Source organism: Rhinichthys klamathensis, unplaced genomic scaffold, assembly GCF_029890125.1.
Source record: "Rhinichthys klamathensis goyatoka isolate OS25496 unplaced genomic scaffold, OSU_Roscu_1.1 h1tg000398l_1, whole genome shotgun sequence".
NCBI lineage: Eukaryota > Metazoa > Chordata > Actinopteri > Cypriniformes > Leuciscidae > Rhinichthys > Rhinichthys klamathensis.
In genome coordinates, this window is record NW_026606900.1 from 600,567 (window position 1) to 617,386 (window position 16,820).

A 16,820-nucleotide genomic window follows, 5' to 3' on the forward strand; every position below is an offset into this window, starting at 1 on the left:
TGTGGTAAGAAGAACTTACATTCTCTGAAAACACATTTATTTCTGAAGTAGAATTTTCTTGCTTTATATGATTCCTAGACAAGTTTATAAGACAAAAATACTGATTTTGTTCTGTCAAGAAGTTCAAAAGTTCATACGTTTTATCTTAAAGAATGATTTTATGGACAATATTAGGGTTTAACAATTCAGTCAATAATAATATAATCTACCTACACATAACTTAAGAGTCAAAACATAACTTTAAAATTAAATATGCGGATACAATTCAGTACAAAAATAAAAGCAGTAAAATGTCTCAATACATAAAATTATTTTCAAACAGTTCAATGCTACAAACACAGTTACAGTTTTGTAACTGCAACACATATATAAACACGAGAGAGAACATTGGCTGGCCATAACTTTCCTCTCCATTCATTAAATGGAGTCCACTGAGTTTCCAACATGTTAATTTAGTGTAGATCCTGAATATAGTGAATGTCAGAGGGTCCAACATTAGAACTGAGTTTCAAACGCAACGGGTCTTTTTCTATGGATTGATATGTTCAGCATTGCATTGCAACTTTTGATAGGCCATGTGCCGGTTACTAAAAGAAACAGGAGATTAAAAGTGGCAAGATGTTCTGTGAGGTATACCTGTCCATTTTTTTAGGTAAACTGCTGTCATATAGTCACAACTGTCACACTCAAACATTCATGAAAGGTACCTTTGGTAAAACTGGATGGTCTTACAATTCTTCCAGTTGTCTTGAAGTTACACAAACCATTGGCTGAAAAACATCCAGACATTTTTTCATTTGTCCATGAGGAACCTCTTTAACATACAGGTCAGCTAAAGTTAGCAAGATCTGAAAACGTCATGGGTCCACATATAGACTATGTGTCACGTCAGCTAAGCATTGCTCAAGTGTGGCCATCCTCTAAGTAAATGTGCAAATTATGACCTGTAATTAATTGCTCCCCGACACGATCAAGAACTTGTCTCCACGGATAGCGAGATGCGAGGATATAATCCACATGATCTTCATGGCTATTATCAAAGAAAGACGTTTAACAGTTTGTTTTCCTGTATAATAAGGCGTTGTAGAGAACTGCACAATTCAATCTGTGTCCAAGGGACCAAATGCCCGTCACCTTTGTACTTTAACCAGCTGTACTTTAACTTCCTTGCACTGAGCCAAGCAGCGGTCTGGAAAATGTGAATTCTTCCACAGTGTGCTGTTGTTGTTAAATGTTCTGCCTGCCAGGAGCGACGTGCTATGATTTATCTCCTTGAAGAACCTGAAAGCAGACAATATTACAGTAATCAGATAAACGCCCCAGAACACGAAAGGCTTCAAATAGCCATTCAAAAACAACCCGAGATCATGGGTTCTGCACGGATTGAGATGGCAAAAAAAGTAGCTAAGAAAAGTCTTTGCATATTTGCGGTTTCGAGATTTAGATATTCTTAGTATAATTGCTAAGGGGTTTATCTCTTGTTGGCAACGTAAGATCATCCAATATGATGCAGTTAGATCTTTCCATACGCTCTTCTGTGATGCTGACAAGCATTTGGGTCATGTTTTCTCGTATAACACAGACCACAACACACTAGGGACACATGAAAGGAGCAAATAGTCTCTGCTGGGTATATTCTCGAGTGAAGGACAAACCCTGTCATTTCCAAAACAAGATTACTGTGGAATCTGACAGATGTGAACTCCGAACTAAATACATATGTTGAATGATACTCGACGTGCAGAACTTCATTACTCAAGTTTATTGAAATAGTCCGGTTTACTTCAATGGTTTATGAAAAGTTACCTGAAATCATATGAGTCGCCTCATGTTATTTACTTCTGTGGTTACCGAGCAAAACACAGGAAACTCAGTACAATAACACAAGAAGCACTTTAATTCAATTAACTCGGGTAACTCCAATAACTCAAGGCAATGGATCCAGTCTCACAGTGTTATGAGAGCAAATATTCCTGGCATAACACAGTTAAAGAAACTAAAGCTGAAGAAAACCAGACACTTAAACCGTGATTAATGGGGTTTGTGGTCAAAAAACAAGTAGAATGCGAATGAAAATCTCCTTACCAACCTGGTTGCGTGTTTTGTGAGATTTCTGCAGCCAGACCCGCCACTGATCATAAAGTTTGATGCTCATCCCGCTGCAACCATAGGCGTGTTTGCGCACCCAGCCAAAGAACTGCTTTAAGTCCCGCCGCAACGTGGAGTTCTGCTGCCCTGCCTTTGAGTCACATGACCCTGTCAGCAGCCGCTCTGCAGGGTGAAAGACAAAAATCAACACATGTCCATCCAGGGAGACGAGCGCCTATCGTGCATGCATCAAGCTTATCACAGATACAGGCCACAGTTTATACAGCCAACCAAACACAAGTTTGGATAAAAATAAATCCTTTTCCATTTTAAATAAACAGCAGGTTTCTGAGCTCCAGATGTGGGCCGCTCCAGAAGAGTTAATGTGCAGAGGAGTTAATCTGTTAATCTTCAGAAACAATCCTCTGAAAACATATATCCAACACTCCCCCGTGGCTCTCTGGCAAGCCACAAAATGGGGAGATGTATGACTAAAGTAATGCGTTGCATGTGCTGGTTGGTGTCTGCTGGACCGAGCATCGTCTCGGAAATATGTATCTGATTATAGGATGGACTGCACGACACATCCAAAATGTGAAAATATGACGAAGGCCAGCGAAGACAACATCTCAATCTGACTCTCGTTGCTACCATTTAACTGGAGACGCTGGCTATATTTATTTATTTTCTATGTTTGTCATTGATAACAAAAACAGTCAAATAAGACGGGAACTAATTGGATTTGTATTTAAGTTGAGCTGGAATCAAACTCATGTTTCCCACATGAGGCCTATTGCCCATTTTTAATTTATATAATTTCATGATCTACATGAATGGAAATTCAAATACAATTAAATAGCTACAAGAAGAATGCATGATGTTTTTTTTATTTTTATGTTATGTATAATATGTTAATAGTGATTTTAGAATTGATAAGTGCCTAAACCCCTTAAAATGTGGCTTTTTACTACAGGTACATTTTTAAGTTAAATTCCTTAATCTCGTACACTTTGAGAACTCAAAATTAAGAGCTCCAACCCATGTTCAGTGGGCTTTTATAGAATGAGTTGGTAACACTTGTGTGTTGGAATATCCCAGTCCTCTATGTCACAGCTTCAAATGGTTCAAAATCCTGCAGCCAGATTTTTAACTGGGGTCCGTAAATGAGAACATATTATTCCAATTTTAATGACTCTCAATTGGTTGCCAGTGGATTATAGAGTTGAATTTAAAGTACTGCTGTTTGTTTTTAAATCCCTAAATGGTCTGGCGCCTTCTTATTTGTCAGAACTAAACCTGAATAAGCTGGTCAGATGCTTGAGATCCACAAACAATAATACTCTGTCTCATCCGAGAACAAGATTGAAGTTGAGAGGCGACCGTGTGTTTGCAGTTTCTGGAACTAGGCTATGGAACAGTCTTCCTTTATCTGTGAGATCTGTACCCTCTGGGTATGAGTTTAAATTGAAGTTAAAGTCATATCTTATTACCCAGGCATTTAAATCATCATAAACTATGTGCTTATTTTAATTATGTGTTTTATATATATATATATATATATTTTAGACTTATTCTCTCTACTGCACAGTCAACTATTGTTGAGTTTATTTGTGCTTTATAAATAAGGTAAATAAAATGACTTTACAATAAGGTCCCGTTAGTTAACGGTTAGTAACTAACATCAACTAACAATGAGCGATACATTTGCTACAGTATTTATTTATCTTTGTTTATTATTTTTCATTGTTAACTAATGTAGTTAACCAAGTTTTTATTAAAGGGGCTAAATATGAAGAATTCAGAAACCCTTGTTATTAGCGACACCGGTGGTCATTAAGTGACCTGCAGCCTGCATATATATATACAGTATGTACTGCACGCTTTTTAATAAACACACAACAAAAATGACAGCGGTGAGAAAGCAGCAGTTAAGAAAGCATCTGATCATATGTTCTCATCAATTGGAGAGATAATTCCTCTCCAATTCACCGGCATCATGCCGACAGATGAGGTAATTAAAATTACACTGTTATAATAGTTTGATTATAAAGTAGGCCTATATTTGAGACTATTGTCTATATAGATCTGGCTATGTGAGACTATAGTTTGAATTAATCTCTTTTCTTTGCATGCCACATTGACAGTACAGAATAGCTCTTTCAGCACTATCCTGAACAAAAACATTTGTTTCGTGTGTCATAGAACGGATAAGAGGCTCTCGGGAGCGTGCATAAAAGTCACATCCTTTTGATTTTCCCGGAAAAAATGTCCTTCACATAAAAATCGGTCTACAGGCTTTCATAGACAACCTAGGAGGTCGAGGAAGGTCTCGTTTTTTAAGTTGTTACAAGCTGTTCACACATTGCCAATAAAAAAAGTGATTAATACATGAAAATTCTTACATATAAATAAACAATACTTTCGCCAAGTAATATGGTTCATTAAACATTGCCAAGCAACACAAAAATGACACATTAACATGGAATGTGTGACCATATGTGTGCATTTTAATAATGTGGCTCATTCAATCAAGACTTGTTTTATAATTTCAATCTATAACACAATTTTGGTTGCACTTCATGTTACAGTCCTGTTTCACATGTGCATATACTATACTTATTGTAGTAATTACAATAACTGGGTAATAGCTAGGCTTGTCCTGAACCTAACCCTAACCCATGTAGTTACGTTATATTACTCAGCACTTTCTTGGTAAGTACATTGAAAGTGCACGTATGGTAAAATAAAGTGCAACCACAATTTAAAATGTTTTTTTGCAAAAGAGCAAAGTGATACCTCTGTACTTTGATGTTTACCATGGTATTTACCTGGTACTTTAAGAAATACCATGGTATTAGCACTGTAAACTTCTCAATAAAATAGGTTCCGCTAAGTCCCCGCTTTTGCAAGGATAGCGTAAATGATATTTCTCTTACCACTGTGTGGTGTTGAGGCTGCTGTTGGGTGACTCCAGTCACTCCAAATGCCTGCTTTCCTAGATCCCAGAATCCCAACCGGATTACAGCGCACCTGCACAAAATACACTGTGCCTGGCCGCAACCCTGCCAGTCTGCAGGAAGTCTGGTTCCCAACATCATCCACCACCTGCAGAGAAAGACACCCAAAACATACTGTTACATCAAACACATACAGCGGCCGCATACCACACACTCACCGTTACCCTAACGGGCATATTTAATGTTCTCTATAAGAAAAGAAAAAAGCCATTCACTTTCAAATCCTTAAGCAAGTTCACACAAGTCCATTTACAATGAAGAAGAACAAAGAAATTTCCCCCTTTTGTGCTCCTGGGGAATATACCAACGTATATCAGAGAAAAAGACAGGAGGTAAATGACATAAATAATTGGCCTGCCTCCTGGCTCTACATATACACAGTGAGCATCAACACTACCCTGAGAGAAAATCTATTATCTATTACTTATTACAGATTGAGTAATTGCACGGGTGCAGACGGCATCAACGAGATGTAGACAGGGCCATGCCAGGTTCAATGCTTCCTCCTTCCTGTGTGCTAAAGCAGAGGTATACTTGGGATTCAAATGCAGGAATGTCGAAACAGCCTGGGCCCCCTGTAATTATTTACAATCCCGGTACCCCTGAATCAGTCCCTCTCCGCGGTCCATTTCCAGACTCACATTTCAAAAGCTACAAACACGGTTAATATGCACAGCTCCGTAATCCGAGGACCATCATTACTATTGGAACGTGATGAGTGGCAGAATGTTAACATCATCAGGTTGCCGTGTAACAGGCATGCTGGGTAATTATTTCCCTTCGTACAGACTATGTAAGCAATCTGTGGGGTTGAGAACGGCCCGGGTGATAATGCAGCTTTCTAACGCGCTTTGAAAACAACAGATCATCTTCTCTGATGTGCTTTTGATGGTCACTGTCATATTTTGACTTTGTTAACTATGTAGGACTGTGCAACTGGCAGCACAGTGATGGGCAAGGGGGGAAAAAATTATGTAACCCAACTCTGCCCAGCTTCAGAAGGAAACCTGCCAACTGATTGGATCCATATGAGCGAAATGGGGACAGCGAAAGCTTAAGTTTATTTGAAGCCCTAAAGTTTAACCGGACTCTTCCGTGGCCAGAGGACTGGAAACCATGTGCTGTTCTGCTACAGCTGGAAATGACGTTTCAGACAAGTAATACAAACACCCCAAATTCTACTGAAACATGGCTGTTATCTTTTGAACCGCTATAATTAATCATTGCGCCACTCTGCAAATGCTTTAACATTGGGAAACGTAGCTGACTTAGCTCCCATGCATGAACAATTTGCACTACAAAAACAAGTGGGTGTGGTAGTGGGAAGATGGTAATAGTAATGAGGATAATGGGCATTGTAGTGCGTATGGTGGACGCTGACTAACTGTGCTCACTGATCGAGAGTGCTACTGTACCTTCCAGTCGATGCTTTCCTCAAGTCTGTATCTGATCTGGTATTTGGCCTGAAAGAGGAAGTCTTTTAGTGCAGGCGGTGTCCCCCAACGCACGGTCAGCTGGTCTTCCAGGTCGCCCACTCGGCTCACTGTCACGTCAGTCGGTGGGTCTGTTGTCACTGGGAGAGGAAAAGAGAGAAAAACATAGGATAAGGTTGCGACAAACGCTGCGACAAAAAGCACCTTATTCTATCCATCCATCCATCGTATTGTAATTAAGTTGAATTAAGTCTACTGCTTTACATTCAAATTACAATTCTGCATCCTGTTTATGAACTGTATGAAATAAATAACACACTAATAGACTGGCACAGAAAAATGTATTCATATAAGTGTCACAGCAGTCTAAATTGTACAGAAAACACAGAAAGACTGAATGTGTATAGATTTTGTGATCACAATTTATATCTATCCATAACTACCGATTATTGTAATATATAGTTCTGGTCTCATGGATATCTAGTTTACTTGCTACTTAAGTGGCTCAAAAAAAGAAAAAGAAAAAGATGCCACAAACCTTAAAAATGTTGCCTTGTGATTACTGTATCCGATAAATTGCATCGGATCTTCAAAAAAAAAAAAAAAAAAAAAAAAAGTGTGCGTGCCTTACTTCCAGTTTGCAAACCAAGCCGATCATTTTGGAACTGGTGATGTCAGGAAGCTATATCAATTTTTTGTGTGCAATTTGCATGGGCAAACTGGTCAATGAATGAACTTCAGTCTGCAGGCTGAGACTTTTGTTCATGTGATTCAAATGAGATTAAATATACCAATATTCTTCTCTAGTTAACTAGTTGCTCAGTATTTTGCATTTTGGTGTAGCTGCTATAAAATCACATTGCATAGATAATACTTCACATTCCAAGTAATTGTAGTTTGCTTGGATCTCAAAGCTGTTGTTTAATTAACTGGAAACATAAATGAGCATTGTCTCTGTTGCTAAGGAGGTGGAGGCACTAGGTGTGGTGGCTGTGTCATAACTATGGCATGTTTCGAGAAGCACCCACCTTCCTCTTACTGCACTTTCCATTCAAAATTGCCCTGCCTCCCCCTTCAGGTGCAGTTACACTGATTTATACAAGCAGGATGTAAAAGTTTATAACCTTTCTCATCTCCTTTTTAAGGAGGCGGGGGCTTTAGTTCAATGTTAAGGCTATTTCAGTTTAATTTCAAATGCTTTCTAATGTCTTGCCAAGACACAATGCCCCTCGACTTAAGTCCTAACAATACTAATTCCATTTTTATTAACATGTTTGTAGTTTAAAATGTCTGTTTGAAGAGATTATGTGAAAGCTTGGCCTGCACTCAAAGCACATAAGATCTTAAGGATTCAACAAAACAGACTTCACCCTATTCCAGTCACATTGCTAACCAGTAGCTCCAGGCAGGTCACGGTACTAGGATTAGTGCAAAACTTTGTAAAAATTCCACTTGTCTGTAAAGGAGGGGGCTGCAAGGTTTTTCAGGTATGTGCGAGTAGGTGGGTAGATACTGTGAGGCAAAGGGATACGGATGCCGCTGCGATGGACCGCTGCAATTCGTCATGCCTCCACCCAGTTTTACAAGGAGTGGCGCTCTCACGTTGCACGTGGTCCTCTCGTATTGCATGCTGCCCATGAGGAGAACACCTGGGGCTTGTGTCTAAAACGGGGTCAAAGGTCAGGCACACTCACCCACGTCTAAGATATCCAAGTAGATGACATCAGATGTTGCAGTTCCGAGTTGGTTAGATGCCTCCACCCATATCTCGTAGGGCGTGAAGAGGGCGAGGTCGCGGGGGATGTAGCATGTGTACGGCTCTCCCGCGTTGTAGTCCTCACACTCCTTTTCTCGTCCATACCACCTACACGTGAGCAAACACGGTTTATTTTCTAAAAGGTTCCAATAACTTGTTGGACACTGTACATTCGTAGTGATACGGCTGTGATCTATTGTGGGTTCCCTATGTGAAGGCTTTTTTTTTACATTTTTTTTTATAAAGCCAATGGAAGAACCAATCATTTAGTGTCAAATGTGGGAATGGTTCCTTAATTCTGGATTATTACTTCAGGTTTGGGAATGGGGAAATGAAAATTGCTGTGCCTGGAATCTGCATTCCATCTGCTCACTGGGCATGAAAGCCAATGTTCATTAAAAAAACAAAAAATAAATATAAATATACAAATAACAAAATGCAAAAGAAAATACTAACAAAAATGTTAAGTAATTAGAAGTAATTGTTTTCATCAGTCTTTCGCCCTGACAAAAAAATTAAAAAAGAAAAGAAAAGTACAATATATGGCATGTGCCCATCAGAAGGAATTAGGAATTATCCACTGTCCTCCAGTGAATAGGCATGTGGGAACATGAAATATACAAACAAGATAAGGCGTGAATTTGAGAAGAGGCATTAACATGAGTGTGAATGACCTGTGGCACTGACCTGAGCTTATATTTGAGTGTGTATTTTGTCTTGATGAAGGTTTCTCCCTGGCCCCCAGGGGCCCATCTACAGGTGAGGTCTTTAGTGTTCCTGGACCAGCAGGTAAGATTCACAGGTTTCTCAGGAGGCACTAAAAACAGAAAAAAAAAAAGAGTTTTCACTGAGCTGTCAAAGTGAGTAAGTGGAAAGTGACTCATGCCTCTCATAACACCTAATTAAAGATGCACTAATTATACTTGATGATTTCCACTACATACAACACCAAATTCTGTACTGTAGATAGTATGGAAAATCACTTAAAAGCTTGATGTTCAGAATTTCAGAAAATAATCAGTTGGTTTTAAGTCAACATGAACAGTGTTTGAAACCCATTTTTACTTTTGAAGGACGAATCTTGATTTTATTCAGTTGGTAAAGATACACATTTATATTTCATATAAATATCTTACATTATATTTAGTATTTTTTCGAACAAAAAAATGATATTTGTATATTATATATTTGATCTATTCTATATATTATTTTATACATAGATAATATTATAAATAAATAAAATTATCATGATTTTTACAAATATTTGCAGTTTAAACAAGTAAAAACAAGAAATGTGTCTCGACCATATCATTAGCATATTAGAATGATTTCTGAAGGATTGTGTGACACTAAAGACTGGAGTAATAATGCTGAAAATTCACCTTTGCATCACAGGAATAAATTACATTTTAAAATTCATCAAAATAAAGGAGTTATTTTAAATTGTAATAATATTTCACAATATTACTGTTTTCTCTACTCTATTTTTTATCAAATAAACTCAAAGCCTTGGTGAGCATAAGAGATTTAAAACGTCTCTTAAAAATAAGTCATTTCAAAAGAAAAGAATTTAATGAATGTTTAAATACTGCTTTTTTTGGAGTAATTCTGCACAGATGAATCATTCACAATAAGATATTAAGAAACGTGTATTAAGAAAGTAAATAGGGTCAATTTTGACTTTGTGTTGACTTTAAATATTTTCAATAATGGATGAGTGTCTTCAGCTGTCATCCTCATTTAAGTTCAGGAATGGGGCCAAGATTCCATTCAGCTGAGAACAAAAGACACTGCGTCTAAGTGTAAGACTGTGATTATATGAACCAAACCTTACAGTGGAGACCTCAGAGACATAGAGAGCTTGAGTCAACACAGTACTTCTCACACACACACACACACACCTCTCCATTTCTTGCTTTCAATCTTTTTTCCAAATGACCAGACACTCGCTTCCTTGACTTTGTCTCGCTCTCTCAATTTCCGCATTTGTGTGTGTGTGTGTGTGTCTGTGTTTGCAATTTTCCATACTGCCACCATTCCATGTAACTTGACAAATGCTGTACATTTGTTCTGTCATACGTGTCAGTCGAGGAAAGCGCCTATAATGGACCACACAGGTGCTAAAAGCATAACAGTGGAACAGATAGCTATCTTAAGGGGCTTAAACAACTCTCGAGTTCATTGGCGGACAGGCAGAAAACATTAAATACTGCAACAACTGTGGGCCAGTGGCAGGGGGTCAAATCATAAAGACCGTCTAATACTTCTAGGTCTGACCTATATTCCCCAAGGCTCCAAGCTTACCCACAAAATCCATTTAATTATATTTAAGTTGGACAGCCTTCACAATCGCCAATTAAACACACTCCGCAGTAAATGCGAACAATATGGTAGACAAGACTCACTGCCAACATAGATGCAGGAGCCGGCCAGCACATGACCCCCGCTGTTATGGCACACAAGGTTGTCTCCGGAGCGTTGGCGGGACCCCGAGAGCCGCGGGAGGGTGACACTGAGCACGGTGGGGCTCAAAACGCTGTAGGTGCTGCTGGGAAGACGCTTCCCGTTTAGTGTCCAGTAGAGTGAGCCTGCATGAACGCCGTGGTCTGGATTCACTGAGCATGTGGCTGTCAGGCTGGAGCCGATGGGAAGGGCAGGGTCTTGAGGGTAGATTGTAGCCACCTCTGAGGGAGAGCGAGATATAGCAGGTTAGAGCTGGAAAGAGGCAGCACGGTTATTATAGGCTGTCTGGTTATGGGTGAGTTCAAATTATATGATGTTGAAGGAGGAGACCGACCGACCTTATGACTAACACATCAAAAAGGTTGAAAGTGACAGCCTAAATCAGAGCAATGTGGGATATGCAAGATGATCACAAAAGGAGATGATATCCATTTACTATGAAAGGGAATACTTGCAGTCAGATGGTTCGTCTTCATCTGACCGTACTTTTACCTATTAGATTGACTAACTAACTGAATAAATAAATAAATGCACTTAAAATAAATCAATGAACATTAATTATATAATTTGCACATGAAATATTGGTTTGAGATTTTTGTATTATGTGAGAAAAATATATGAAACTTGCACAGCGTTAAAAATAGAGCTTGCACGATTCAATGTTTAAATAATACAGTTTAGCGATCATTAAAAAATGATTTGGCCATAGAAAGCTGCGATTGACCAATAACAATCAAATATTCCAGATAGCTGCGTAATTGTACATTTTGTGTACAATTACGTTTCAGATGTTCAGAAGACATCTATCACTGCGCTGAATGATCCCAAACAATCAGCATAATAAAAAACTCACACACAATTATAATTTTGGAAACCCTGCTTGAGTTCATTATCACCCTCGTAATGTGACAGTGGAATCCCTCAAAAAAAAAAAAAGTGTTAATTCAACACAATTGGGTAATGGATGTGATGAGTGAACTGCCGTGTGATTACATGTAATTACATCAAGATGGATAGATAGACTAACCTTAAAAGAGAGATTACATATTCAGCACACATTCAGAGTGAAATCTTCTCTCCGTATCAAAGGGGAAAGATACAAATCATTCCTTTTATCTTATAACACTAATGAAACAGGATCTTTATAGGGCTTGTATCACTGCTAAATTGTCTTCAAAAGGTTTGTTTCATTTAAGTAGATTACAAAATTCTGACTCGAAAACATTTCACTTCAAACTGTTTAATGACAGTAGCAATTACAAGTATTTATTGCAGGTGTCTGAATAGGAAATGAGCAGTAAGATATTTGGTTTCAGATCAGAAGATCTCATGAGGTAATCCTGTAGTCCTGTCATCACTAAAACTCAGTAAAGCTTGGATGCACATCTTACCGCTGAGACGGTGAACAGCGGGACCACCCTTTGGACATTCCTGCCCGTGTGTCAAACCGCAATGATCTTTTAAAAGGTTACTTCTGTCTACACATTTTTTTTTTCTTCTTTTAACTCTGTTTATATTTCACTGAGGCCCAGAAAAAGTCAGCCTGACGTTTTTGCGTTTAATGTTGAACTGTATAGAGGAGAGGGATGTGTAGTCTACCATCATCAGTGGCTGTAATGCACTTCACTTTCTTAATTCCCTGCCTGGCAGTGAGGGTGTGAATGAGGCAATACTTCATTAGATGTAATTACTCTCAAGCTTCCCCTCCACCAACACCTGCGAATGTCACGTAAGGGGAATGTGCTAAACGCTTGCATTGTAAATGTATTTCTCAATAGCTATTAATAATTTAGCCCTTTGTTATTTACAACGCAATTATGCCCTTTGATCCTGATACATTGTTCTCTGCGATTCATTAAAAGCAAATTAAACTTTCACAAGCACCTATATTTCACCAACAACGAAAAAAGCTATGAACAGAACTAATCATCTCGGTGTTGATTTGAGGTGAACCTTTTCTTGCAGGCACATATGTTTTATAAAAACAAGCTTAGGAAACATGATGTCAGGGTTTTATTGTGGTTCATAAGGCTGAACCCTCCCCTCCATGTGTTAAATTAAATATGTATTCTCTGACCTTTTGAAATTTCAACCCCTAGCAGACTTTTTTAATATAGTGCAATATTTTGCACCGATATAGATACCATTAGTTGGCCAATTTGTAAACCAAGCAGTTTAAAACAACAGCTTTCCAATTTAGTATCCATTTAATGCTGTTCTCTAAAAATTATGACATTAATTAAAAATATGTAAAAAATGTAATTCATACAAAAATTACCCGAATACACATCTTCTACAATAAACATGTTTCCAGTTTATAGGTTACAAATTAACTCAGTTAGAATTAAGATAATTTTGACATTTTTGCAGGGCTTAACGTCTTAAGGTAGTGTACCTTTCTACACTAAAGACTGTAAAAAGAAATATTGTAAAAGATTGTAACCAATATTTAAATACCCAATTTTGTTGTGATCATGTGACAATAAAACAATGTTTTGTTAAAAAAAAGTTTTTTTTTTTTTTAAATGCAGCGATACAATAAAAAGTTCTAAAAAGTTAATTACAAGAACATGGTACATCCTCATTTGTTATTTATCTATACACAAAAAAATATTGTGCTTAATTCGCAGATGCTGGACACCTACTTTTTATTTTATTTTATTATCATTGTAGCCTACGTGACATTAAAAATACCTTAACATTAAAAAACTTAAAATAAAGTTACTATTCTATTCAAACTATTATATTTACCAATATAAATTCAATATTGAACGCGCCAAGTCCCCAAAATCCCATTCGATGAAGAAGGTACGTAAGAACACATGTAACACACACATAGAGAGCTATTAAATGTACTCACGGGTGGAAGACGACAACACGCCGGCAGCACAGAGCAGCAAAAACAATGGCCAGATCATCTTATGACAAATGTTCGCTTTCTTTCTTTTAGGACAAGAGAGTCTTATTGGTCTATGCAGGAATATTTGATCCACGCATGCCACACCGAGTCCAGCTCCAGTGCACCCGAACAGTTGATCCCAGCGTCAGTTCCTGAGCTGCGGGCGTCTCGCGGATATTCCAGAAGACTGAACTTTAAAGAATATCCGCTAAATGTTCTGTTAATGCGACGGTGCATTCGTCCTCTTCATTTACTTTTGGCATCGTTTACCGTGCTGAGGCTCTCCACTGCTAGGAAACATCCAAGTTTATACTTTGCAAGCTCCTCCCATGTCTTCCCACACAGTTCCAAGTCATTTTTGCCTCTTTCGTTTTATTCCTCCCTTCCTTCTGTCTGTGCCCTCCTCTTGTTTCCCTTTCCTCGTGAATCCCGAAGCTTCAGCCTACCTGTGGGTCAGAACAATCTCTTAATGGGAAGTCTTTACAAGCCCTTTTATGGATAGTCACTTAAAGCCGAGTAATTACATTCTGTGTTAATTGACTGCAGGAATAAAAGTTTAACTTGCCGTCTACACTTTGTCTCAGAGTCAGACCATGCATGTTTGTCTGACATACTATCTGTAATATGAATATTATATTTTTATTTGAACAGAACTGAATAAAGGTAGATAATATGACCCTAAAACGAGAGAAAAATAATAATTTCGTTTCTATATTCCATATGCTCAAATGTTCTATGGAATATAAAAAGAAAAACTGTTTCTAGGCTACATTTTATATAGTTTTACAATTGTTCTGATATGGGAAAAAATGCAATAACAATTCTGTAAATATAATTATATATAGGTATAAATGTAATGAAATTATAATTAAAGTAGTGCTGTCAAATTGATTAATCACATCTATAAAAGTTTGTTTATATTATATATGTGCGTAGGCTATATATATATATATATATATATATATAATATATGTGTGTATAAATATACACACACAGCTACATAATATATATATATATATATATATATACACACACACACACATTATATAAACACTTTTATGTTAGATACAATTAATCACGATTAATCAATTTGACAGCACTACATTAAATATAATTATATAGAGAAATAATTATAACGGCAATAAAAAACAATATTTCATTAACATCTGGGCAATCGGAAAATGTGAAATAAACTGAATTAAATAGAATTATTTAAGACAATAAGTTTCCAAAAACAAATTTTTTTTGATAAAACTGTGCATTTCTCTCCTTTTCTTTTGTCTGTACAAAGTTTAAATCAATGGAAAATGCATGTCAATTCAATACCAACGCCTCAAAGTTGTCATGACTAATGTTTGAGTAATGGTGGTTATGAGCAGTTGGAGATGTGGTCCTAGTCATTGAGTCACTCATTCGGTGACAATGTATATTTTGAAACAATAACCATGACAGTAAGTTCGCCCGTGGGTCAGCAAGCCACAATGCAGTGCTTTATTCTATTGTCGAAAAAACGCTTGTTAAAGCAGGGTTTACCGTTAGTTCCACGCTGGTTCTGTCTCGTAAATGAGTGAGTGGACTTCCTTTCCAGTTATCACCATACAATGCTATAACAAGAGGGATGTCATCCAAAGTCTATGAATGAATGGGGACAAAGACCATTCATCTAACAGAGCTGGAGTCTCAAGAGAGAGCTCCCACCACATTCATTAATTCTGCCCTTATCCTATAACTTCATGCTTATGTCTTCTAAACAGTTATTTAAAAGATCTGCACTTCGAAACACCATGTTCCTAAATATAATCTACACTTCCAAACAGTTTACTCATGCATCATGCCTATGAGTAATGCATAAGAGTCCATGCATGCTTAAGAATGTTATGTCATATAAATAGCGCACCTCAGGAAATGTACATTTACAAAGCATGATGATGTAATCACAACAACCTCAGCAGGCTTGAGATAAATGAAAGCCGTACAAACAGATTAACAAGATATAATTATCCGTGAATGAAGTAGCTGTTGCTGGGAAATACATGACTATTATTGGATGTGGTCATTTTACACAGAAATAAGCTCCAGATTTCAAAGGAAATGGTCTTACGATCATCTGCCTCAGATCTTTTGAGTCTTTAGGAATATAATCCAGTCCATTAAACGACTTTGGATCAACTTGAAGGGCGAGAGTGATTATACTTTTCACTAAATCCTAAAAGATGGGGAAATAATCCAAAACATTAGCTATGCAGAACAACTACAGGAGAGGAAGAAAAGGAGTAATTGAGTGATGTGTTAAAAGAGTTCTGCTTTGGAGACAGAACAACAAAGATAGTTAGAAACAGAAAAGCAAACAAGAACTTCCTCCAGGCAAATGAGTTACAACATAAATCTCTCGGCCAATTTACTGACTGCATCTGATTGGACACATACCCGGCTAGGTGATGCCTATCCAGACCAGGACATGACTTACACTTCAAGGAATTGTCTGTATCTAAGAGGACATTTATCCTCCAGAAGCCTGCTCCAAGACAGCACAACACACCATAATGAGACAGGGAAGCATTGATTACCGGGACCCTGTGATTTAGTGGGTGAGCTCTGGCATGTGGAACAAATTATCCCACCATAAAGATTTCAGGGGGAATTCTCTTCGGGACACAGGCTTTGACTCGCGGCATTCAAGCCGAGTGTGAAAGTATTGGCTGCTTTGTTTTGAAGCCCTCCGAGGAACCCAAATTGGACATGCAGTAATATAATGATGATTACCCAATGGGGGGTAAACCTTAGTCCAACACACCTCAGCATTTTATGTCCAATCAACTTGGCCGACACAGAAATCCTCTTAAAAATGTCTGGGAAGCTGGGAGAGGCTCCAGCTCTGCGAAACATGTGCTGAAATCACTGTAAATCAGGCAATTTCCTCTTAATACACAGAGACAGTCACTGACCCCAGCGGTCCAATCCTCACTGATTGGGAGAAAATGTTTGTTTGAAGTAGGGTCAAAGCCTTTCCAGACTCGCCTAAGCTTTGTTTACATTGTAATGTATGTTATAATGTATTATTATTTTTCTAAAGAACAGATAAATGCGAATTGACATGGAATCAAGTCAAAGAAATACAAATCAGACCATCATTTCTGACAGATACCCCAGTTTCTAAAGCCAGG

General features: G+C 37.8%; 1 protein-coding gene across 2 annotated transcripts in view; it reads right to left on the minus strand.

Annotated features, from left to right (window-relative positions):
• crlf1a (cytokine receptor-like factor 1a) overlaps positions 1–16,820 on the minus strand; it is a 20,276-nt gene continuing 3,456 nt past the window's right edge. The window contains exons 2-9 of one of the 2 annotated variants that reach the window (XM_056234531.1): positions 13,618–14,102; positions 10,700–10,978; positions 8,982–9,111; positions 8,233–8,402; positions 6,521–6,678; positions 5,025–5,193; positions 2,086–2,271; positions 1–1,281 (exon numbers count right to left, since the gene is read on the minus strand). In XM_056234531.1, the coding sequence (XP_056090506.1) occupies positions 1,265–1,281; positions 2,086–2,271; positions 5,025–5,193; positions 6,521–6,678; positions 8,233–8,402; positions 8,982–9,111; positions 10,700–10,978; positions 13,618–13,675 (1,167 nt within the window). In that variant the 5' untranslated portion in view covers positions 13,676–14,102 and the 3' untranslated portion in view covers positions 1–1,264. The remainder of the gene's footprint in view (positions 1,282–2,085; positions 2,272–5,024; positions 5,194–6,520; positions 6,679–8,232; positions 8,403–8,981; positions 9,112–10,699; positions 10,979–13,617; positions 14,103–16,820) is intronic. The other variant, XM_056234530.1, reaches the window with a different exon arrangement.